The 23245-nt window shown below is 36.2% G+C and overlaps 2 protein-coding genes across 8 annotated transcripts; one reads left to right on the top strand and one right to left on the bottom strand.

Moving 5' to 3' along the window:
• Window positions 1-31: 31 nt before the first annotated feature.
• On the top strand, window positions 32-3522 carry LOC117608442 (uncharacterized). Its single transcript, XM_034333575.2, has 11 exons — window positions 32-169; window positions 394-651; window positions 738-955; window positions 1050-1479; window positions 1537-1831; window positions 1882-2179; window positions 2243-2599; window positions 2681-2794; window positions 2858-2973; window positions 3040-3172; window positions 3252-3522. Exons 1-11 carry the CDS (start codon window positions 136-138, stop codon window positions 3516-3518), a joined length of 2520 nt encoding a protein of 839 aa, XP_034189466.2. The 5' UTR covers window positions 32-135; the 3' UTR covers window positions 3519-3522.
• LOC117608441 (protein FAM13B) lies at window positions 66-22456 on the bottom strand. Of its 7 annotated transcripts, none has more exons than XM_034333573.2 (11): window positions 22435-22456; window positions 20046-20771; window positions 19463-19645; window positions 18495-18876; window positions 18172-18415; window positions 9098-9271; window positions 8881-9022; window positions 8376-8807; window positions 7635-8279; window positions 7312-7559; window positions 66-7222 (listed from the first exon to the last, which is right to left on the bottom strand). In XM_034333573.2, the coding sequence occupies exons 3-11, from the start codon at window positions 19604-19606 to the stop codon at window positions 7009-7011; spliced, it is 2625 nt and encodes an 874-aa protein (XP_034189464.2). In that variant the 5' UTR covers window positions 19607-19645; window positions 20046-20771; window positions 22435-22456; the 3' UTR covers window positions 66-7008. The 7 variants fall into 7 exon arrangements, with proteins under 7 accessions (XP_034189464.2, XP_034189460.2, XP_034189459.2 ...); XM_034333569.2 differs by having other exon boundaries at window positions 22311-22450; XM_034333568.2 differs by lacking the exon at window positions 22435-22456 and adding an exon at window positions 22228-22383.
• Window positions 22457-23245: the final 789 nt, after the last annotated feature.

Here is a 23245-nt window from a genome sequence, read left to right as displayed (position 1 = left end):
AATTTTTATAGATTTCTTTTACTTTTATATTATTACAAATTCTTTTACTTGTTTCATAATTCTCAGTTTTTATTATTTTTTTTATGACGATTATTTGAAATTCAGTTATGCATATCGATCAATGGAAACAGAAACATGGATATTAATCACACAAGAAAATATTGTGCAGGTACTAACTTGTATATTTACTCATTTTCAATATTTTATTTTGACAGGTGTTGCAATAAGATAGCTTTTCAGGTTCCTACCTTAAATGTATTGAAATAATTTACCTATAGCATTCTAATTCTGATCTTCACTCTGATCTTATTTCTAATAAATCTAATAGCAATTTAATTATATATATATATATATATATATATATATATATATATTATGTTGAAATTTGGTTAGACGTGAAAAATGTAAGACAATGGTTGCATTCAACAAAAACAAGATGTGAATCTTTGAAATCCCACATGGAATATATGAAAATGTTATATCATGACATACCACAAATACAAAAATCTGATGGAAGCGCGAATGATCTGAGCTCTGAGAATTCAAAAACAGAGATCTCTGATAATGAAATTACAATTTCAAAACAGATAAACCCTAATAATATTTCAGAAGATTTTCTTGATATTCCATGTACATCTATAAATGATGATGGTACAATCACCTATTTAATATGTTTTATTATTCCATTCTTTGTTGCAAGATGTTGAAAATAAATCTAAGAGTATGTTTTGTTCTAGGTAATTATCAACAGCACGAATTGTGTATAAGTTCCAACTTAGAAAATATAATATCAAAAATTAATATGCAATATAAAGAAGATGAAAAAATGGAAAGCTCAAATGTACAAAAAGAAACAGAAGTTGAATTATCTACAGATACACCTAGAACATACAGTGTTCCACAAAGTACACGAATTCAATCAAGACCATTATCACCAATTTACAAAGAAAATATGGTAGTAAACATTGTATCCATATGTTGAATATGTTTAATGTATGTTGCAAAAACACTATTCTTCATAATCATACTTGCAAAAATATTATTGACAGTGTAGTGAGCAAAATCATTATTTGCAATATCCATATCAAAAGGATTTAGCACAATATTCTGCAGAACTGGTGGAAGATGCTGGGAAACCAAACAAGTTATTTGAGCAATTAGTTTTGGATAATCAAAATGAATATTTGCTTCAAGAATTGTCTTCTGCAAGAGATAATATTAAATTAAATACTATTGGAAGTATAAAAAATGAGTCACCAGGTAAAAACAAAATTTACACAAAAACTGAGAAGAATGATAAAGCAGGTTCTTCCACATTATCGAGTAAAAAAGGTTCCTTGAGTAAGTTAGACAATATTGTTTCGACAAAACTTAAAAGACGCAGAAGAAAATTACATTGTTCTAATTCGAAAAGTACCGTGACCACGAAAGATACAAATCTTTTAGGAAGAAAGGATACAAAAAAGCGAAAACCAAAAAGTACGAAATTGTAACATTCGTTTAAGAATTTTCTACTGATTTTTGTTTATATTTTAGATAGTACAATTACTAGTCATCCTGGCAAGCCTCAACAGACTTCGAATGAAGTAGTAGAAATTTATCATAACAAAGCAGCAACAAGTGGTAGCACTTGTGTTATTTCGAGCAAACGTTCGAAACTTGATCGTCACACAAACAACACGAATGTATTATCCTCGGCTAAAAATAAAAAACAATTTCTAAATATAAAGCCGAAATGTGAAGATGATGACTTCCAACACAAGTGTGACATTGATGAAAGTAGTCAACAAAATAATTCTCAGAAACAATATGTATCTAAAGATGAAATAGAGTAAGTTTCTGGAATGATAATTGTAAGAATAATAATTGTATGTATTTTAGAAATATTTCTGCTTTTAGAAGTAGAACGAATACTTCAAATAGAAATTGTGATTTGGAAGTTCCAGTGTCCCCTGCATGTACCATGGAGAAATGTAATTCACACCAGTATGAGCATTCAATTCTGCAAACATCATATTGTGATCCATTGATTACCCATAATTATGAAATGCCTACACTGGCTTCAAAATTAAAAAGAGCAAATCGTTCATACTTTGGTAGATTCAACTTTAGAAATATACCCTTTGTAGTTGGTACTTCAGTGACACCAAGTCATAATTTAGGTTTAAATATTCAGCAAGTATGTTACATGATACAAGAATGAAGGATACATTGCTATAGATTTTTTTTTTCTATTTAAAAGGTTTTAAGCATTATGAAAACGAAGCAACCTACAATAAGTGGAATCACTCCACTTCTCATTCGTAAAGTTAGTCGAGGTATGAAACCTGTATCTCTTCTGATGGAGCAAATGAATGATCAATGTAGTAAATTATCTTATGTAAATACCCGTATGAATGGTATGCATATGCAAAAGGAAAATTCATTCGTAAATCAAAATGACAACTTACTAGAAAATGAAAACGCATCTTTAAAATATAATAAAAAAAGATTAAATGATTTAAATATAAATTTGAAGTCAACCATAAAACGTTATCAGGATATACAAGAAATGGTTAAAGGGAGTGCGTACACGTACGAAAATTATCATACGGAAAAGGTTTGTTTTACAAAAAAAAAAGGCATATTACTAAAAATGTGTGTTCAGCTTTGACGAGTAATTAAAATTTATTACCAACAGGATACTAAATCAGAAAATCAATTAAATACACTTAGTAGCACACAAGTGCTGCAAAGTACAGACAATACTAAAGTATTGAAGCTATTTGCTTCTCAACAAAATTTAAAGTTAGGAGTAAGTATTCCATATATATAACGAAAAATCGTGTAAATGATTAAATTGCTTCAAAATTTATAGGATAATGTAAATGATAAACACCTTTATAACACTTCATCAATTGAGGATTGTAAAAATTCAAAAGGAATACGAGAGGTTCTAGTTCATCTTCATGATCAGTTTGAAGAAATGAATATGTGAGTTATATCAACCTTCGAAACTTTTAAATTACAATTATTTACTATTTTTTTTAACAATTGTAGAAAATACGAAAAATTGCAAGCAAAGGCAAAAAAATGTACTGATAAAGATTTGGAAGAAGAGATCATAAGCCTTGAAAAAGAATTGAATGCCAAAGAGGATGAGATAAATGCTGTTATCAATTTATATAAAGAAGTAAAATGACCTTAATTCTTCAAATTAAATTATAATACTCGAAAATATCTACTTATGTTTCAATCTTTGTTGTTATTAGGTAATGGCATTAAAACGTCAAATGAAACTATTGCAAGAAAAGAATAGTTACGTTTGTATATCAACTGAAATACCACTGCAATCAAATAAAGCGTATTCCACCACGCCGTTCACGTTAACTAAATCTGATGGAACAAATGGCCAACATAAATTATATCATAGGCGAGGGACTAGTGTTATTTCAACAAGAGAACCTACTTCTATTCGATTAGCTGGGCTTTTACGGCAAATTCAAACGTTTCAAAAACAATTGAAATTATCGTCGTAATAAGGTATCATGTTTTGAATCTAAGTTGAACATATTATCATCTTTAATTATTGAATTATTTTCCATATTTACTTCTGCAGAAATAAACGGAACTTCAAATGGACAATAATTTAAGACAATGAATATACATTTTACAATAAAACAATTGTAAGGCAATAAGTAAAATACTGTAATCGTCATAAGTGTAGTTCAAAATTTTGATAAAAACTTATTATCAGAACTTAGATTACAGATATCTGAGGAATTTCATTAGGATTATTTTCTATAATAAACGCAATACTTTTAATCGATCATACTCTCTTTTTTTTATTCGATTCTGCGTACTACTTCTTATAATAGTAATTTGCATGTATGTATGTATGTATGGTTTTGTGTATTTAAGTATGCAACTGGTGGTACCTATACATACTGGGTATATGTATGCACATAATCACACATTTATAATCGCCGGAAACAATTAAAATTTTACTCTACATAAATCACTTTCTGTCTTCTTTTCTTAACTTTGTTAGTTTTGTATGCATCTATTTTTCATACATATGCGAACAAAAACTTACCGTAACTTATTAATTTAATATTACTCGTTTCTTTTTTAATTTCAACAGTTATGTCTAGATAAATCGTAAGAAATCATGATCGATTTAATATGTATATGTATAGCGAAGGTCAACGTCTTCTTTAATGAATCAAAACCTGGTTACTCGTAATGGTTAGCTCATTCTCAAATATATACGGACTTTAAAATATAGTGGCAGAAATATTTTTCTCTCAAGCAACTACACAGAATCACGCGTTTCACTTTTATACTCGCAAAGATACGTTTCTTCTACAATCTACAAAATGTATCTTGAATAACGTTAATATAAATTGTTATCTTAATTCTAAGCCAGTACCCATTTTTTCTTTTACCATAAAGATCATTATCCGTACATACAAAATTCGCTGAAATAAAAATACTTCTGATATTAAATATAAAATGAATTCTCTTCTAATAATAGTTTTGTAAAAATACAATTAGTTGGACTAATCGATTTCGCGTTGGGAAATTGATAACACTTCTTACTAAGAATTGATAGATTCGTATCAGATTTAATATTTGAATAAATTCCAGATTTTCTGTGACTGATTAATTACTTTAGCTTTCTTTCTTTCTTTCTTTTTATTATTAAGAAAATGTATATATTACTTGAGCTACCATTTGTTTTGGGATCATTCATCGTCATTGCTTTCTATAAAGCGGAAAATAAAAGATTAGAAATTAAATACTTCTCACACACACTCTCCCATATTAACGCAAGCAGTATATATCTTTCATATTATATCACAGACTAAAAAATGCTTTGGTCTAAAAAATCGTACACTTTTTTGTTTTGCGTAATTTAGTAGATATCATTTATAATGAATCTCAAATATATCAATGTAAGATTAAAATATTCAAATAAACTGATTTCTTCATACGTGTGTGCGAAATGAATTAGCACGGTAGATTCCGGGGTCGTTATTATTTTTAATCAACAGAACGAACAATTAAGCACAATATGTAAACAAGGAATCAAAATATGGTTTCTGACATAATTTTATAAAAAATTTTAACGTTAACATTGGTCGATATAATTTACGATATACTTTTGAATGATACATAATTTACAACGCATTTCACGTGGTGTTTTTTTTTTAAATTCTTGATCCTTGATCTATATCAAAGTTTAAACTTTGTGAAATTATTAAATGAAAGAAAAAAGAATAATCTGACCCCCCACCTCGGTGCACTTTCATGATAATAAAATTTGCCAAGCATTTATTCCATTTATGCTTTAAACTCAAAACTGTAGCACCCTCAATTGAAATACTTCATCAAGTTAAATTTTAAGGCTATCATTTATACATATACTTTAAACTTACATTACGTCAGACTAATTGCCTTAAAATTTTACTTGTCAAGTACTAAACGCAAAAATTAACGAGCTTTTAATGAATATGTTTAATACGCTATAAGACTGTAACAGTTTATAGTACTCTACAATTATAACATGTGATATCTCTTACAAGGTACTTACTTACATTACAAATATAACCCCACAGATTCGTTCTTTACTCTCAACATTCAATTTGGTGATAATTCCTAAATAATAAGATGTATTAATTTTATTTTAAATAATATACGATCTAGAATACTTGCTTCTTCTATTAACGATCCATTGATAAATCAATTTCTAAAATAATGATTTATCGCGTCATAGTATTGTAAAAAGGAAAATATGATATTGATGTAATTAGAGCAATGTAAATGTACACATCAGTATACTAATCTCTGTTCATAAAAGGACATATACAACGCGTTTATTACCCTTGTCTGTTCCTTATTCACGGGTGTTGTATTCTTTTTCTTTTATCTTCTATTCATTTGATTCATAGGAAGAAATGTAGATATAACTTTTTAAGTAACATTTTTCTTCGATTATTATGTTGCTATCTGTTTAACGCTTCGTTAAACACAGATAAACACACAAACGTAGAAAAATGTAAAAAAATGATGCGCTTATAATACAACGCAATCTAAATATACAATTACCGTTAAGTAGGAAGAAATGAATTTTCAAAATTTCTATTATAAAATGACAAAATGTTAGATGATATCCGTAAAAATACGTACAAAATTCGATGGAGCAAATCAGTGGTATTACTTATTCACTGTGTTGATTTTTTTTTTTCAACATTTTGTTAGACAAAGTTTCTCGTACAAACAGGCAAACATTTGCAATAACTCCTATGAAATCAATGCTTCTTTGTTGTATCATAAAGCTGTCATCGAGTATCTTGAAGAAAGTAAAGTGCAAATCGACAGATTGCTTTCATATTTGTAATGCCATAGCCACTGTTATTTTCTAATAGTGCTTAGAGTTCGAAATGCTACTTTGGTAGTAACCTTATCCTTTATTATCGCATGATATCACGTGATGAAATTCTGGTGTGTCCGTAAGAGTCATCGAAATGATTAGATCTTATCAAAATGACGTCGTTAATTATAATAATCGAAATCGTTCCTTGAAATGTTGTATGTAATCATGTTTTATCGCGTACAATAATTATTTTCATTGGCATTGTAAGAAAATTGAATATCTCAAATATTTTTCTATTAATTGAATATGTTGACCATTGAACCATTATCAGCGACACAGGAACGATTTTAGCTACAAGTATTCGTTTGCTCCTTCTCTTAAAACGTTTTGATTCTTGAATAAATTCACATTGTCATATGTATTATATTACATTTCCTGTTTCAACAGATGCTGTTTTGCCTTCACGCTTTTGCTCAAACATTCTTCCTTATTGCACAATGGTATCAGTTACAATTGTAAGAATACAATATAATTTATCGATTGTATAATATAATCACTGTGCATATTTCACACATTTCAGGATGTTGAAGATTCTTTGTATCGTTACCGTGGTTGCGTGTTAAAATTTACAACACCAATTAGATACTGCGTCAAGCGTTTTTAGCCACAAGAGCATCAATCAGTCTAAGCTTTGCTTTAGCCTGTTTATACGATTCATAAACTGTGTTAACCTGCGGTCCACGATCTTCTCTTTGCATTCTACGACCAGCTCGAGCTTCAAATTGTGCTTCTAATTCTTTCAAAGCTCGTCGCAAACGTTTTTTCTCTTCCCTGGTTAATTTTTGTTGCACCAATAATTCTTCTCTGCAATTAAATTCAATTATTCAATAATACATTTACATATATGCGTGATAGATACACACGTGGATCGTTGATGTATTAAAGAAACTTACTGTGGAAGCGCGTGAAGACTTTCATTGTTGCTGCGGCTTCCTTCGCTACTGCTGTGCTGACTATCACTGTCAGTTGGTAATTGATCAACCGAATCTATACAATCCAAAATACCTCTATGCGACATATCCGGTTCACTCGCTCTTCTTTCTGCATCAGAGTGATTACTAGGTAAGTTGGACGACGTGAAGTCCATTGCTTCGTGTTCCAAAATAGTCGCTAATTCTGAGATACTATCCTTATTTTTATTCTTTAAAAACATAATTAATAAACATAAGTAAATAGATAAATTTTTATATTCAGATTAAAACGTTATAAGGCTTACCACTCCTGCCCTAATGAGTAATCTTTTTAAAGTTCTATATCTATCGTATAAAGGTCGCACAACAGTTCTATCTTCTTTCGAAACCGGTCTGCCGAATGTATTCTCGATATGAAGCAAAGATTTCTGAACGGCAGTTTTTTCATCCATTAGTTGTTCGTAAGTAAGTTCTTCCATGTTATCGGGTCTGTTGTATTTTAATCTCTTTTCGCTAAGTTTCTTTTCTACTTCTTTAACCATTTCCTCCATCGACGTAGCTCTAGACTTTTCTTGGCTATTATTATTATTCGTTGGACTACCGTTACTTAATCTGTTATTTGCGTTAGCTAATAACGCGCTAACTGGATCTTCCTTTAACAACTTATGCTCCTTTCGCAACTTATTCAACTCTGTACACAACCTCTTTATGTCCCTGTTGCTCATCTTATCAGAATGACTTGGACGATAACCAAAGTTTTCTTCGAATTCATCTTCGTACTTTTTTATCTTTTTCTTCAAGCCGTTTATATGTTTTGTTAAGTTTTTCAATCCAAGCTCCGCGACGTTTGGGGTATTTGGTTGTATCTCATCTTCAGAATAAAAGCGCCTAGGTAACAATAAAGAATTTCGTGGGGAGAGCATAGCTTCTACTCGGGCATCAGCTTCTTCCTATAAAAGAGCAATTAACACGCAATACGTTCAATGATTGTTCTCAGAAAAATGAACAATAAGAGAAGACTTTTTAATACACCATTTGTTTCTTACACTTTCTTGTCTTTGGAAAGTCCAATTCGTTAAACTAGGATTATTTAAATCTTCGTGATCAACTGTTGGCGGACGAGCGGGCGATGGTGATCGACTGGGTCCACTGCTGAGCATTTCCAAAAAACTTTGAGCTGGAGAACCATTGCGACTACTCGGACTCGACGAAATGTTATAAATGTTATCAGGTTCTTCCTCGTTTTCCTTGCTCGAACTCTCGGCATCGACGGTCTTGTGCACTCTTCTTCTTCGAGCTTGCCTTCTTCCTCTCGGCGTGATACTTCGACTGAAACGTTCGCTGCTTCTCAGTTTCTCGGCATCGCATTCGAATTTCTCGGTTTCTAGAGCGGTTTCGCAAGGCGATGGAATCGGTGGAATTTTCTTAGATACAGGCGAGACGTTTGTTCTTTCGTGCAGAGGAAGTCCTCCGCATCTCTGTAAAGAAAAATCACAAATCTATCACGATACAAGATCTTTGAATCGATAGTGTTACGTCGACGATACTCACCACTCCGTGACCCATTTCTTGCCCAATTTGAGACAAAACGAGCAAATGTTCTTCGCTGTTGAAATCCTCGTGACTGCTCACGCGTCTAATCGTGTCCGCAGTCTCGGTTGGACTTTCAAGAACGCGTTCTTCGCTGTTGCTTCTACAATCGAATTTCATTTCTAATTAGGAACACACACTTATACGTTTCTTATTTTCTTTCGTTTATTCGTGGCACCTTATTAACTTTCGTTCTTGACAACAGGACTCGCGACGTTCCTTACGTTTACGCGGTTTCAGCGCGCAAAGCAGAGAAGATGCTTCAGAGTCTTTCGGCTGCTCGTCTTTTTCGTCCTTGCAGATTTTACAGTCACTAGCAGGGATCACGCCGTTCACCACGTTATCACGGATGCTGCAATCAAATGGAAAAGGAATAAATATATATTTTGGAAGAGTCATGGTTTACTTTTATTTTTCGTATGACGAAAATTTGAATAAACATTGCGTCGGAATGTACACGGAAGGATCAACCCAATACACGTTGTCGTATCAAGGAACACGATCTACGTGCGGTCTAGTGAAGAAACTGCAGAGCGTAAATACTTTCGCAGTGAGTCATCGGTCCTCGTGATACTATTTCTTTCCGTAAGAAAGATACTATCGAAACGAAGCCACCCGCGTGCTATGTACATATGTACTCCTCGTTCTATTTCAATTCACCCAGGAATTTTCCTATAAACCCAGGGCCGGCCCTGAGATTTCTGGGATCCTGAAATAAAATTTAGAAAATTAACATTAAAGCTTGTATAATTAATTTAGATTTCCAATATTCAAGTAAACATTACTCTTCTTGCATTCTTAGATGCAAAACCGTCTTATGGGGGCCCTAGGTGGCTGCCTAGTCTGCCTAGGCCCAAGGCCGGCCCTGTATACACCTTTCTCCTTTTTTTTTTTTTTTTTTTTTTTACACCAACGTAATCAATGGTTCACCGATGGCGATTGACCAAAAATTTTAATCCATTTTTTGAATTATCGTTTTTCCAATACACGACGACCATTTGTTTGAAAATGTAAACGAGAGTCAATTCGACGTACATTCGAATTGATTTCAATGAGATTGCGCTTCCTAATGTACCGATGACGTATTTGTTTTATGAATGAATCATAACGTTATTCCTGTATCTTACACTCTTTTTTTCTGTCGAGCGATTGTAACGGTTCCGCAGATACGGCAACGAAAGGAACGTTCAAAAATGATGGAATGTTAATTGGATGGAAGTTCCGACAATATTAATTACAGATAAATATTTGTCACTCGATGAGAGTCGATGAACACGAAAAGCGAATGCAAACATATTAACGTGTCGATACGTGGAATCAAATTGAACTTGACTAAATGACGATTGTGTAATTGCCGAGTTACTTTATCGCCTTTCGATTATATAAAATGATACAATAAGCGTTTCGATTAGTATTTCCTGTAATGAAACGTAACACGTATCCTAAGGTGATAAGAGAGAAAGTTGCAAAAATTTTCTGTGAATCATTTCTTTTTTCATGAAGGAGTAACATAGACAAAATTTTATAAACGATGCGTTTAAAGGTGAAGGTTACGAACGCAACATTGTTGCAACAAACTCCTTTCGCAAGCTATAATTTATTTGCAAATTACGAAGAATATTTTTTTCTTTACCGGTTCCTACGATACGTTCAAGGTAAACGTAGAAAAAGTTCCCGTGTATATAGAATTTAAAAGAAAAACTTGTTTCCATCGCTTTAATGACAGAGAAAGGACATTAAAGTTTATCAATTATTCGTATCTGAAATTTGTCCACGCGTTACTTTCCACGCGTTTAAGAACGCTCTGTGCAAACATTCCGAATGTTCGTATCTTTTAATCCGGCTAAATTTAACGTAAAAATGCTCGTTGGAAAAATGTTCGTGTTGAAGTCGAGCGAAATGCGTTTCCAACAGGATGAAAAGGGTAGCCGGGTTTAATCGATCGACGTTTAATGGAAATGCCTTTGAGAACACTGAACGTGAGGTAGGTCACGTAGATATTACGCATCTTATTTGTATATCATTTTCAAATCCCTTACAACGAAATTACATTCAATAAAACAAGAAAAAAGGCATCGATAGCGGAACTCCGTGAAACTGAAAATAGATCCGTGAATATCGCAAGTGTTAGAAAAAATTTCTTTTTATTCTATTTTCTTTACGCTATGGCTATTAATATTCTTAATATTATTATTAATAATAACTTGAACGTAATTAAAATAAAAAGATAAATTTAACTTTATAAGCTTCATAATATTATTAAATTATTCTCGGATCCAGTTGATACTGTTATTAATAACTGAAATGCAATTAAAATACAAAGCATAGCATTGTTCTTAAAAATCGTAATTTGCATCGAATCGCTGATATGCTTTGCAGTTGTTCCATCGATTAGTAATCGAATCAATACACGGTGCAACACACGAGTATAACTCCATTTAAATGATTCGATTAATGTTGATCAAGAACGTTCAACGACTGATCATCGATAATAGATTCTCTATAAAAATGATAAATATTCTAAATACTTGAAATTTTTATCGCGACGGTATAAAAGAAATGAAATGCGGTAAAGGATGCATTCCTATGGAATACCGACATCGATTACTCTATCATTACATAACTTGTTTTTCTTATTTTCGGGCATTTCCGGTAAATCGAATTACTTGAAACATTAGTATCCCGTAGACTTTGCTGGAAAAAACATAGTAACAAGATTCGGTTGCATAATTTGCCGGCTAAGAAGATAAAAAAAAGCCTTAAAATTTCGACCGAACAGCTTCAAATACTTCTTGTGACATTGGAACGGATCTTATGGTAATAAAAATATTTTTCATCGAAGAAGCATTACGAACTTACTAGGAGAGAATCCCTTTAGTCATAGAGGTGGCTCATGTAATCACGAACACCAACTTTCTTTTCCAATGGCGGACCACCGGCGCGAACACGAGCCTTTCGGTGATTCGATGGAACATTTATGGTCAGCTTTAAGTTCTAAAGCCTAGACGAGACACGACAGTTCTCTGATCCGACTGGTCACCGAAGAAACGCCGCGCCTCACGCTTCGTTCGAGTCGGATAAAGTTCGATAAGAAACCGTTCTTGTTCACGAGGAACAGGGAGATACAGACTTTTGGATATAATCGGCCAACGGACGCGTAGGATACGTGGAAAATTTGGCTGAAGAACGTTGATTCGTATACGAAATCGTTCGGCCAGGGCCAAAGGTGGAGGAGTTACGTGGAGCTGGGGCGTTCCACGTATTCGTGATTAAAAGGCACGCACAGCACGGACCAAGGCAGAAATCAGACTACGCTGGTTGCCGGTTCGAGCCCGGTCTATATTCCGTCGCTGCAACTGACACCGATCTTCCCGTCACGACACTCTACTGCTGCTCCTCCGTACCAGCCGACTGCAGCACGTGACAAACCCAAAGAAATGATCACGATGGAACGGAGCCCAAGAACCCTTTCTCTCGTTCCACCGTTCTCTCCCGTTCTCTCCCGTTCTACCATTCCCCGGACCTATGCACTTCCATGCCACAATCGTTCGCAATCGTTTCGATAATTCGTTCGAAAATCGCGTAGTAATAAATTGAAACCGGCTTCCATGCAATTACTTACGTTTCTAATCGTTTCCTAACGAAAAACCTCGAACCGAACGAACATAAGCCTTTCTCTCATTCTAGAGACAACTATGGAATTTCACAGAGCTACGCTAACAGCGTAATCATCCCGAGGATTGCCGAGTGTACTCCTTACGAGCTGCATCCACGTGGCAGGCTCCAAGAATCGAATCCCCTATTCTCGAGACACCTATGGAAATTCACGCAACCGCGTGTGAATTTCGTCGACTGCAATCGACGTGATATTGCAAAATTCACCTGGCTACATGTTACGTTCTCTTTATCTTGAATCAATAGAGAAATAGAATCAATGGGTGAAAGAAGGAAGCATGTAGAATATGCAGATTTACAATTGGCTGATAAGAGGCACATGAATCATCCTTGATTTTCTATATATTGCCGCATCGGAAGAAACAAATATCTCAGAACCGGTTCGAAACTTGTTCCAACTACCAACAACCTTCATGGTTAACGCATTCACCGATGCGAGTGTTTAAAAAAAGATTGAACGAACAAGATTTCCTTTTGGAATTCATTTTGAAAATTGTTGAGCAAATATGAATGGAGCCAGGCTTTTCTTAGGAAATATAAGATAACGCGATTTAACATCGTTGTTCGATTTCTTTTCTTTCATTTCGACGCGTATAAAATGCGAATTCATGGTCGTAGGACACGTGTAACGGTGGTCTCCCACGAGAAATTGGAACGTCACCCATACATATGTATGCGACACTGCCAGCGAATTGGTTAATATCGCGATTCTGAATTAATATCCGTCCTTTCACCACGTACGCGCGTGTAATATGTTTCGGTAGCTTTTTAACGTTATAATTTGTCGTCGATCTTAGAAAGATTTAACGCTATCCTTAAACCTAAAATAAATTAGGTAAATAAATGAACGGTGGATGAAAAATAAATTAGCGGGGTAGAATCATTTTTCATTTCAACAAAAACGAAACGAAACGAAACGCGGCTGTTCTGGTGATAAATATGAAAGGCAATTAAGCGAAGTGCTGATAAAATAATCAGGAATGTTTCAATTATGACGAAAGGGATGAAATATAAATATTATCACAATTTTTCCACGGGAAGTCTGACTCGATCACGAGTGTACTATGGACATAATCTTCTCCCAAGATTCTTCAAATGAACCCAATGATCGTATCTGCTAATTAACGCAATCGTTTCATTCAACTCGAGGCAAAGTCCGCGTGCACGTGATTCTGTTTCTTCGTTAACCGAAGCTTACCAGATACAATTTTAAACTTTGTTCAAACATTTATGATGATTTTTTCTGTTAAACCTAAAGATACCAGACATTTGAAGACTCTATTTTTAGGCACATCTTTTAAAACGAAATTCCATTTGAATTTACTCACGCGATTATTCGTTTTTTCAAGAAATCTTTCAAACAGAACTTGCTCTGTTTCGAGGTAGACATCTTATCGGCACGAGGTGCCTCGTCTAGTCGAATACGTTTCCAAGATTTCACAGTGACTTTTGTTTCAATAGGAATCAAGAGGAATCATTCTAATTCCTTAATATCTTTGCAAGATAGAACGAAGCAGAATAGTGCTGGTTGCTCGATACTTAAGCTACCTCGCGATCACACATTTGGCATAGTGACGTCAAACCGCGTTATTTTCGGTCGGTGGATGTACATTTAGCTCGAATCTAGATCGTAAAATCAGCCGGCAATAGGATACAGTAGCATCGTGCAACGAACGTGTTGCACTTTGTGTTGTAACTTCGTGCCTGAACAAATCAACTCGGTGTTGATTCATTTTTTATACGGCAGATTTCGAAACCGCTCGCTACCGGTATTATGTAAACGGAAACGTCTAACGGAGCTGAACGAAAATGATTACTTTATCCGTTGTTACATATCCTCTCAAGATTGGACGCCAGACTTTCAACGCACCCATGGTCACCCCGGAAGTCGGACGTCCAATCTTGAAAATAGGATCTAATCATTTCTGAAGGATTCTCTAGATACGTATTCCAGAACGAAAGGGTTAACCTCGTGATGCGCGTGTTTACGCGTTGAAAGGCAGTCACGAGACTAATAGTCGGATCTAATAGCGGGTCGTTCCCGACTCTGGTGCACAACCAGTCTGTTCGACGCGGTGATGCGGCAACACTGACGTAATCCTTCCTAATAAATTTCCTCGATCTCGTTACAATCTGTTATCTGTATTTCTGTTCGAAAGAACAGGTTGATTTGTAAAGAGCAAATTTTCGACACGGCCATCCTCCAATTGCCAAGGAAAATAATCTAAGAGCCGTCCGTTCCGTTCCCTCTTTGCAAAAGTCAATCAAGATTTCGATCTTTCGATCTTTCAATCGTCCGTTTCGATAAACAGGAAGACGAGAAATCGAAGGCTTCGATTGAAAAGCTACACGATCGAATCTTTAGCTTTAATTATTAAATACGATAATGAGATTGTTTAGTCTCCGACAACGGTACTTTTTGCCAAAAGCTGACCTTTAAACCGAGTATGTAATCTATAATAGATAAATAGAAAAAAAGATGTCACGTTGCAACGTGAGGTCAGAAGCCAACGAAAGAAGCATTAATAATCTGTCGGTATTATGTAAGTGGTACGACGAATCGATGACCGTACAAAGGCCACGAGTTCTTATGATATTTTCTTTGCTTTATTAACGTTCAAGCATTTTCAATGAACGAATCAGTCGACGATAATCGTTAATTTCCTACAATTTTCTTTTCAACTTCGAGCGGCTTTTTTCAAAAGGCTTCTTTCGTTTGAAAAAAAAAAAAAAGAAATATTATAATACGTTTAAAAATTTTTTAACAGGCAACCGAACGATGTAAACGCGCGTGGTGTTAAAACGCAAGCATCCAACAGAGCGGCACGTGTCATCTCAATATTTTCGTTCGAATTTTCAAGCTAAATCAAGAAATCTGCGCAGTTTGACGGTAAAACGAAAATAATTTCAACGAGAATATATCCTAGACACAGACGTTACGGCAGAAAATCGTGACACAACGTTATTTGATCATCCGTGTCATCATTCATATTATCATAATTTTGACGAAATACAAAATACATACTATTTAACACTTTCGGCTAAGGCTACAAATGTCCCGGGCAACAAAAATAAAAACACGCCGGATGCTGTTCAAATATATTTGCCGATAGTTTTAAAGCCGAACGAAAGAACATTTTTATAAATAACGTGTGCTAAGAATAACTGGAATGTTAAATAACGGAGGATCGTCTTTTTAGAGCAGAACTTCTTTACGCGACTCAAAGTTTTCTAAACATTCCTGCTTTCCTATACCTATCGCAACTTTTTTTTTTTTTTTTATAGAAACCTACGATGTTGCGTTAAAAATAATATGAATCTTCTTCCGTCAAGGTCAATGGAAAATTTATAACAAGAAGAGCAGGAGATAATTACCGGTAACCGGTTTTCTCCAATTCGATTAATCGAACAAAAGTATAATTAAAATTGCAAATATTTCGTATGCTATTAATACGCTTGATTAGTAATACCGTTACGAAATTGAAGATTAATAGCTAATACCTTAGATAATTCGTATCATCACGTGTCGTATTACACATTGTAATTGGCTACGGTGGGAATCGAGGCGTTAATAAAATCACCGATTGCATGTGCGAACAGCCGGCCAAATTTCGTTCGAATAACATTTGATTTATCGGTGGAGTGATAAACGATGCAAGGTTGTTTCTCGAATACTGCACGTGACATTAATTTACATTTTACATAGCCAGGTAATATATCATTCATCGTTGCTATCCGCAAAATAATAAAAATGTAAAACCATCGCAGCCACGTTGTTTATCTATGACTTTTACCGTTCACCGAAACGGGCTTATACCTTTCGCGCGGTTATTTTCCATCGTGGCTCGTAATTCTGTCGCGACCGGCAACGTAAGCGGGTTTCTTACACCTAAACTTTTGGCAACCGAACGAAACCGAAAAAAAAAAATTCGTCAGTCGAAACACGTCGATGATTTATTTCGATCCTTCGAAGCGCGTGCTCTTGCATCCGATTATACCGTGCCCTTCTATCAATGATTACCATTTTCCTTTTTTGGCAATTTCTTATCAAAATAATGTAATTTCCCCCGTTACTTATACAATCGCGTGTGACATCATCGTATCCTTTGTATTTCGAGCTACCAATTTCATTAACCACCGACACGCATTACTGATTATAATTTTGTTGTATCGATCGAGTGTAATGAATACCAGTCAGGTTTCTGCTTTTAATCGTTAACTTTATCTCTGATCGTATTGCGTGTCAACGGTATTGTCGATCGAATAGTCAGAAATCAGAGCCGAGACACGACATTGGGTGTATTGTAATCTTCATAATGTATGTTTCAATATAATAATATAATGCACGTTTCGCGATTCTAACTATAGCTCTGAGATAAATTATTTAGATTAAATATAAGCGGCGAGTGGATTAAGCAATTTACTACTTTTTTTAAATACAAACGATAGGTGCCAATGGCGTGCCAAAAATTGATTCGTTGTACCTTGTCGTTCGAGAGAGACGCAGTATCATTTTCGCAGACAAAATTCTTGGCACAGACGTCGATTACCTTTCGATCTTCTCTTGGGGCTATTTAAAATTTACGCAAGAATCTGATACAGCTAATCGAATCTTTGAAATCCAGTACTCCTACCGCACTGATCCTTTTAACACAATAATTATCTGTAATTAATGATACGAATATGAGAAGGTTTCAAGCGAAAGGAAACGCGTACTTTATTGCTATGCGAGAACGCGTGGCGTACTCCTTGAACGTCGATCGAAAAGTAAACACGAAAGGTAAGGAAGCATCGAGAATGGTTTCAAGAACGTTCCTCGGCGTCGAACTATTCACAACAAGGCCAAGGACCGAGACGCGTAATCCCAACAGGAAGACGAACGATACGAATAAGCACCGACTTCGGGCTTGGAAGGTCGTTGAATAATAATCGTACGATTAAAGTAGATTTCATTAATGCACCGGCTGTTATCGGGGTCGCTTCGATTTAGCCGGATAATTAAAAAGACGGCGAAAGAAAAGAAACGATCCCGAACAATTAACAAATTGAAGGATCGAAATAGAAAAATAAGATAACAAACGCAAGGAATACTCACGACGAAGGGAATGATTGAACGATATCCATAATAAAATGAAACTTATTAAGACGAAAGGCCAATTTAACGCGATTTTTGCGTGTTTAGAGGATTAAAGGGATGTTGAAATCGTACCTGTTCGTACGTGGAACCAAAGCGAACCGAATCGAACGATGCACGCGAACAATCTCGAGGCTATCGTTTTCAACGGTAGCGCTACCACCGCTTCTTATACGCATAAGAAGCAAGACTGATCGATTCAACCTCTTCTATGACTAACGCCGTTTAAATCGCTCCTCCCCTAATTGTCTCGTAATTGTAACATTATATATTCTACCAGAAAGTTCTTACGGCCGTTCCGGTTTTACCATCTAAATATCTCTAAATAAACTGAATTTATTTGTTCAAGTTGGTTGGTAGAATTGTTTAGTTTACTGATGCATACACTGGTGAGAAAGAGACCGGAAATAGTTAAAACGGCAAATTACGTGAGTGTTACTTACCAATCAGGAAAAACTAGAGAGGCGTCGGCCAAAATATCGCGAAGGAGCGTGGTAGCGGGTGGAACGTGAGGTAGAATCACAGGCGCGAACACACCGCAAACGCCGGCGCTACGTCCATGTTGGGCTTCGTATTTGCTCAGATAAAGGGACAGGTAACCGAGTAGTCGATAGTGAGAAGCTGGCAGAGACGATAGAACCTCCTTCGTCGAATTGATCCAGCAGTCGTGATCGTTGGAATAATTCTCTGGAAATGAATGATACTTTCAAAATACTATCGTTATTAAGTTTATCGTCTATTAATTTTCTACCGGAAAGTAACCTACGAGCATGAATAGCCAATAGTCTGGCGACAAGAGTGGATGGTACAACTGGTTGAGGTAATTCTTTCAAATACTGTCGAAGAAGCGTGGCCGCAGTAGGAGGGCAGGCTGCAGCTTCCAAATCGGCGTCCCCTCTTCGCTCGAAAGCCGCTCTCAGTCTCTCCGCCAGCCTAGGACTTCCACCAGACAGGCGAAACACGGCAGCACTTTGAAATCCATGAGCTTCGATGTAGCTGCACAGTCGATGCACAACGAAAGGTACCCCGGTGTCGAGATACGGCTCGATCGTGTCCAACCGGCTACCAAAGACCCTCGTGGATCCTCCGTTACGTCCCAACAACGAGACAGCCAAGACGCGTTTCACTTTCGCTAAACGAGACTCGTCCTTGGTAATCATCAAAATTCAGCTGTTAGAATCTACAGTGGTGAGCACGTTAGCCTTTCCTAGAGAAAAGGACAATGCGAAGTACATCACTCTAGAATATATTTAGACGAGTAGCGGGGTTTCTTTCTTTTTTTTTTTTTTTTTTTTTCCCTAGGAAAGGCTCAGACTTTCTATGTTTCAGAGTCGGCCGTACGATATGCAAAAACATAAGAGAGATACATATGTTAATGTTAGACATACATAGATAGAATGTTAGAGAATTTTTTATTGCGCTATGCCAACGAGGTGCCGAGCCGTTCGTTCGCAACCTACAGTGGGCCATAAAATTATTCGCTACATATCTTTACAGCATCTCAAAAAGCCTCAAGTCATTTGGTTCCATTTTAAACGAGGTATTCTGTTTTAAACGATGAGCGAATAATTTTGTCAGGCTCGGTTTTCGTAGTCGACACTGCCGTCCCTGAGCCCGCGCGCTATACGCGCTCTGATTGGTCAGCGTTTTTCCTTAATAATTCAAAAACGAAGCTAGAAACAACATTTTGCCAAAGGGAAATGTATACCTGAAGCATAATCGAGGGAAAATTACCTTCTCGTGAACTTGTCGTACGCGTGTAGGACTCGTCGAAGATCCATGATGATGATGGTGATTGTGGTGAAGGTGGTGGTGATGAAGGTGATTATGTTGGTTGTTGTGGAGATGGTGGTGATGTTCCTGCTGAGGACGTCTCATCCCACTTTGTCTACACCGTGAACCGCCGCCGTCGCCGCACTGGGATCATTAAATTGATAAATACCAGTCCTTTTCTATTACCGTTAGAAATAGATTAGCAAACGCATAAACTCTACTTTCACGGTTCAACTAACTTTAACGAAAGCTACGAAAGCAGACGTTTGAAATTTCTTATCTACTCGCGTTCTTCTACATACTTTACATACGTTTTCTTTAAAGGATAATTCGAAGCACGATCGGACAATGGGTGTTACGATCGAATACCTTCCCAAGACCGTCACGATCGATAAAATTTCATAATACAGGACTTTGATAGCCCGTGTAAATAAAGCACGCGCATCGAACGATTAAACTAAACCCAGCACCCATTGTGTCCGGTGCCGTGAACGTTTATCGAGATTGTTGAAAGGAAGCATATTAGAGAGAGGAAGAGACTCACAATGCACTCCCTCGCGACCCTCCACAGATTGAAATAAATGGAGTACAGTCTGGAAGCTACTTCGAAGCTGCACCTCTTTTTTTTTTTTTTTTTTTATCAGCTTGTCCTTGTTTCGACTTCGCGATCGACGAATAGATCGTCTTACAAACAGAAGAGGAATTCTCGAACCTTCCGGTTGATCGAACTGGCCACAAGAAACTTCCTCGTGTTCACTTTCGTTGTTCGTCACGCGTCTAGCGTATTTTCTTCAAACATGAAACGTACGGGTAAGGAACGATAATGTGGGGTAAATATTGGGATCACAGGAGTTGTAAGGAGGTGGAAGAAAATCGAAGGAGAAAAATATGTAATTCTCCACGGTGAACACAGCGAGATACGGCTAAGTAAATAGTCCTTCGTCGAGGAGGTACGGTCGCGTGTATTGAATTGTCCAAACGCGGATTCCTTCAAGCCGATATTGAGAACCGATACGACGTTAAACAGAGATCGTTTGACTCGACTAGTTTTGGGTTCATGTCCCTATCACGGCACATCGCATCGAGCCCTTTCTCTGAGGCGAAGGGCACTGCCTATGGCTGCTTCAAGAAGTGAGTCGACACCAGCCGTAGCGTGAGCATCGAGGGTCGGTGCCGAGGATGAGTTTTAGGTCACCACTTCGCTCCTTGTCCTGGCATGGTCCGCGTTTCCCTCCTCCTCGAGCTTTTTTACTGCATCAACGACTGCCTTCTGTAATCAAATTTAAAATGTACTCTATGAAAAAAAAAAAAATGAAATTCTAACTACTACACTGTCACGAACTACGTAAGACAGCCTTGTACTAACACGTTACAACACATCGCGTCCTTACAACACTTTTTGCGTGTTTGAGGTTATGTAAAAGAAAGACTCGCAAGTGACAGGCGTCAGTGAATGGTTTCTTCTAGCTGAGAGAAAGGATTGAATCACACGTCCTATTCGACAGATTTGTTTTCCACAGACCACATTTATTCCTAACGCTAACCTTATCGCTGAAAATTATACGATTTTCTAGTATTCGAGATATCGAAGCAAATGTGATGATCTTACCGTAGAAAATACCCACGGAAAACTTTCCCTAGCTATTCAGCACCTGTACCAGTGGTGAAAAGTATGCATGTTGAAAGAAAATTATACCCTTTCTCAATATTCTATCCACATTTTTCAATCTATAGTCACGAAATATTCGTATGAAAAACGACTTTCATTTTAATTTTTAAAATATTATTTAAATAAAAATTTAATTTATTTTAATAAAAGCTTCCATGCACATATGTATTCGATTCATCGACACGGATATTTCAAACTCTCGTTTGGTCGTAATCGATTCGACGAAAATCGGAAGTGCTCGCTGTTGTCAGGCAACAGTAACAAACGCGCACGTTTCCTGCTCCAGAACTTTCTTCGACGCGCAAAACCACGTGAACGTATAGAAATCCCAACCCCTTGCAGTTCGTTTATTCTATATGGTAAACAATTTTCCAACGAATGCAATTTATTTAATGCAAAAATAAATGTTTTTTAAATTTCGAGTGTTTGAGAAACTACCCTCAACCATACATGCAACTAGGAGACACTTCCCACCACCGTGTACATTAATTCGTTAATAAGAATAAAGGTTTAAAAAATAATTTAACGTCGCTGAAAATTCGCTAATATGAATCGATATTGCAAACGATCGATATTATACGAGAATGTAATGAGAAAGCATACATTCGATTTTGCACTCACGGTAATCATTGATGAGAGAATAATTTTACTTCACGAAAGTTTCACTGTAAATGATACACGATTAGCAACGTGTAACGCGACGCGTCGTGAAGTTGTTTACTTTCCTTTGAAACGATAGGGATGACAGGAACGCGACGCATTTCGTTCTTGGAGAACGCGCAAAAACACCATTATTACATATATATATATTGGTTAAGTCGATTGTCGCGCGATAACAGACAGTCGTGTTCACAGAAGGGGTAGTTGCGTCCGTGGGTAAACACAAACAGTATCTATAATATATTTTATACACTTCACTAAGGTAATGCTTTCGATAGTATATACATAATTTTTACAAGATTTTGCGGACAATTATGAGACAGATACAGAGGATAAAAATATTTGTTTTTAAACTACAATATACGATTGACGAGAAAAAGGAATAAAATAGATGTACCTGAAGAAAAGTACGAAAATCATAACGTACAAGACCAACTATCGTACACCAGCGCCATACGAAACGATACTGTTTTCACCAACCTCCGCTATTCTCTCCAACCTCCTCTCCGTATTCTTCCCCTCGTTTCACCCCTTCACTTTCTACATCTGACAGCCCCTTTGTATCTCTAGCGTTGACGAACAGAACCCGAGCAACGTTACGTACCCCTTTGCCACCAGATATCGCGAGGACGAGGGCGCATGCACTGCCTCCAAGAATCAATAGACCGTTCCGGTCACGTGAAGCCAGTCGCGAAAACGAAGACAGAACTTGAACGAAGATAGAGCTTTACGTAGAGAGGGGAAAAGAAAACAAGAGAGAGTAAGAGATAGAGGAAAGAGAAAAAGAAAGGACGAAGGCAGGGATTTATTATAAAGACAGGAAACGCGATGGGTAGTAAAAGAAGGATAAAAGATCAGATAGATAGAATAGGGATAAGTGAATATGAAAATAGCGAAAGGGTAGGAAACGAAAAAGTATCTAGATAGATATTGACGTAACTAGGGGCCAAGGTGGGCCTAGTTTCTTCAGGATGCAGACTGCTTGGCCCACCTCATTAAAAATACTATACGTAATGCACAAAAATACAATAATATTCTTATTAGACGAAAATATGAGTATGAATTATGTTAGAAACTAGATTTAGTGGATCTGCCCCCTTCTCAAGTCGCGATACGTGACCTTCAAATCGTTCTTTGTATCATGCATGCCCTCGAAACCTCATTGAACCAAGAAACTCTATGAATGGAATTACGACGTTGTTTAAAAGTAATTATACATCGATTTTTGTACATTCGATACGTGTAAAGTATTATAATTCATAACAACACAATCTTCGAATGAGTATCGCATTAACTACGAGGTAACATAATGTGAGACATCTTTGTTAGTACTTGCTATATCAACAGGAATAGATCATGTGCGTTCAATGACCCCTCGCAGCTATGTAGATATGACTACCGAATGTTCATAATTT

The sequence above is a fragment of the Osmia lignaria genome, chromosome 2, assembly GCF_051020975.1.
Source record: "Osmia lignaria lignaria isolate PbOS001 chromosome 2, iyOsmLign1, whole genome shotgun sequence".
In the NCBI taxonomy this organism is placed as follows: Eukaryota; Metazoa; Arthropoda; class Insecta; order Hymenoptera; family Megachilidae; genus Osmia; species Osmia lignaria.
Note: the sequence above shows the minus strand (reverse complement) of the source record. Positions and strands in the feature narration are given on the sequence as shown.

What these genes read in the sequence shown, in the direction of transcription:
- LOC117608442 (XM_034333575.2), top strand. Translation starts at nt 136, where the DNA reads ATGGATATTAATCACACAAGAAAATATTGTGCAG. An exon ending in AAAAAAGCGAAAACCAAAAA is followed by an intron (nt 1,480 to 1,536) that starts GTACGAAATTGT and finishes TTTATATTTTAG; the next exon opens with ATAGTACAATTACTAGTCAT. An exon ending in AACAAAATTTAAAGTTAGGA is followed by an intron (nt 2,795 to 2,857) that starts GTAAGTATTCCA and finishes CAAAATTTATAG; the next exon opens with GATAATGTAAATGATAAACA.
- LOC117608441 (XM_034333573.2), bottom strand. Translation starts at nt 19,606, where the DNA reads ATGAGACGTCCTCAGCAGGAACATCACCACCATCTCCACAACAACCAA. An exon ending in TCTCTAGTTTTTCCTGATTG is followed by an intron (nt 9,272 to 18,171) that starts GTAAGTAACACT and finishes ATTTGATTGCAG; the next exon opens with CATCCGTGATAACGTGGTGA. An exon ending in AGTCTTCACGCGCTTCCACA is followed by an intron (nt 7,223 to 7,311) that starts GTAAGTTTCTTT and finishes ATTTAATTGCAG; the next exon opens with AGAAGAATTATTGGTGCAAC.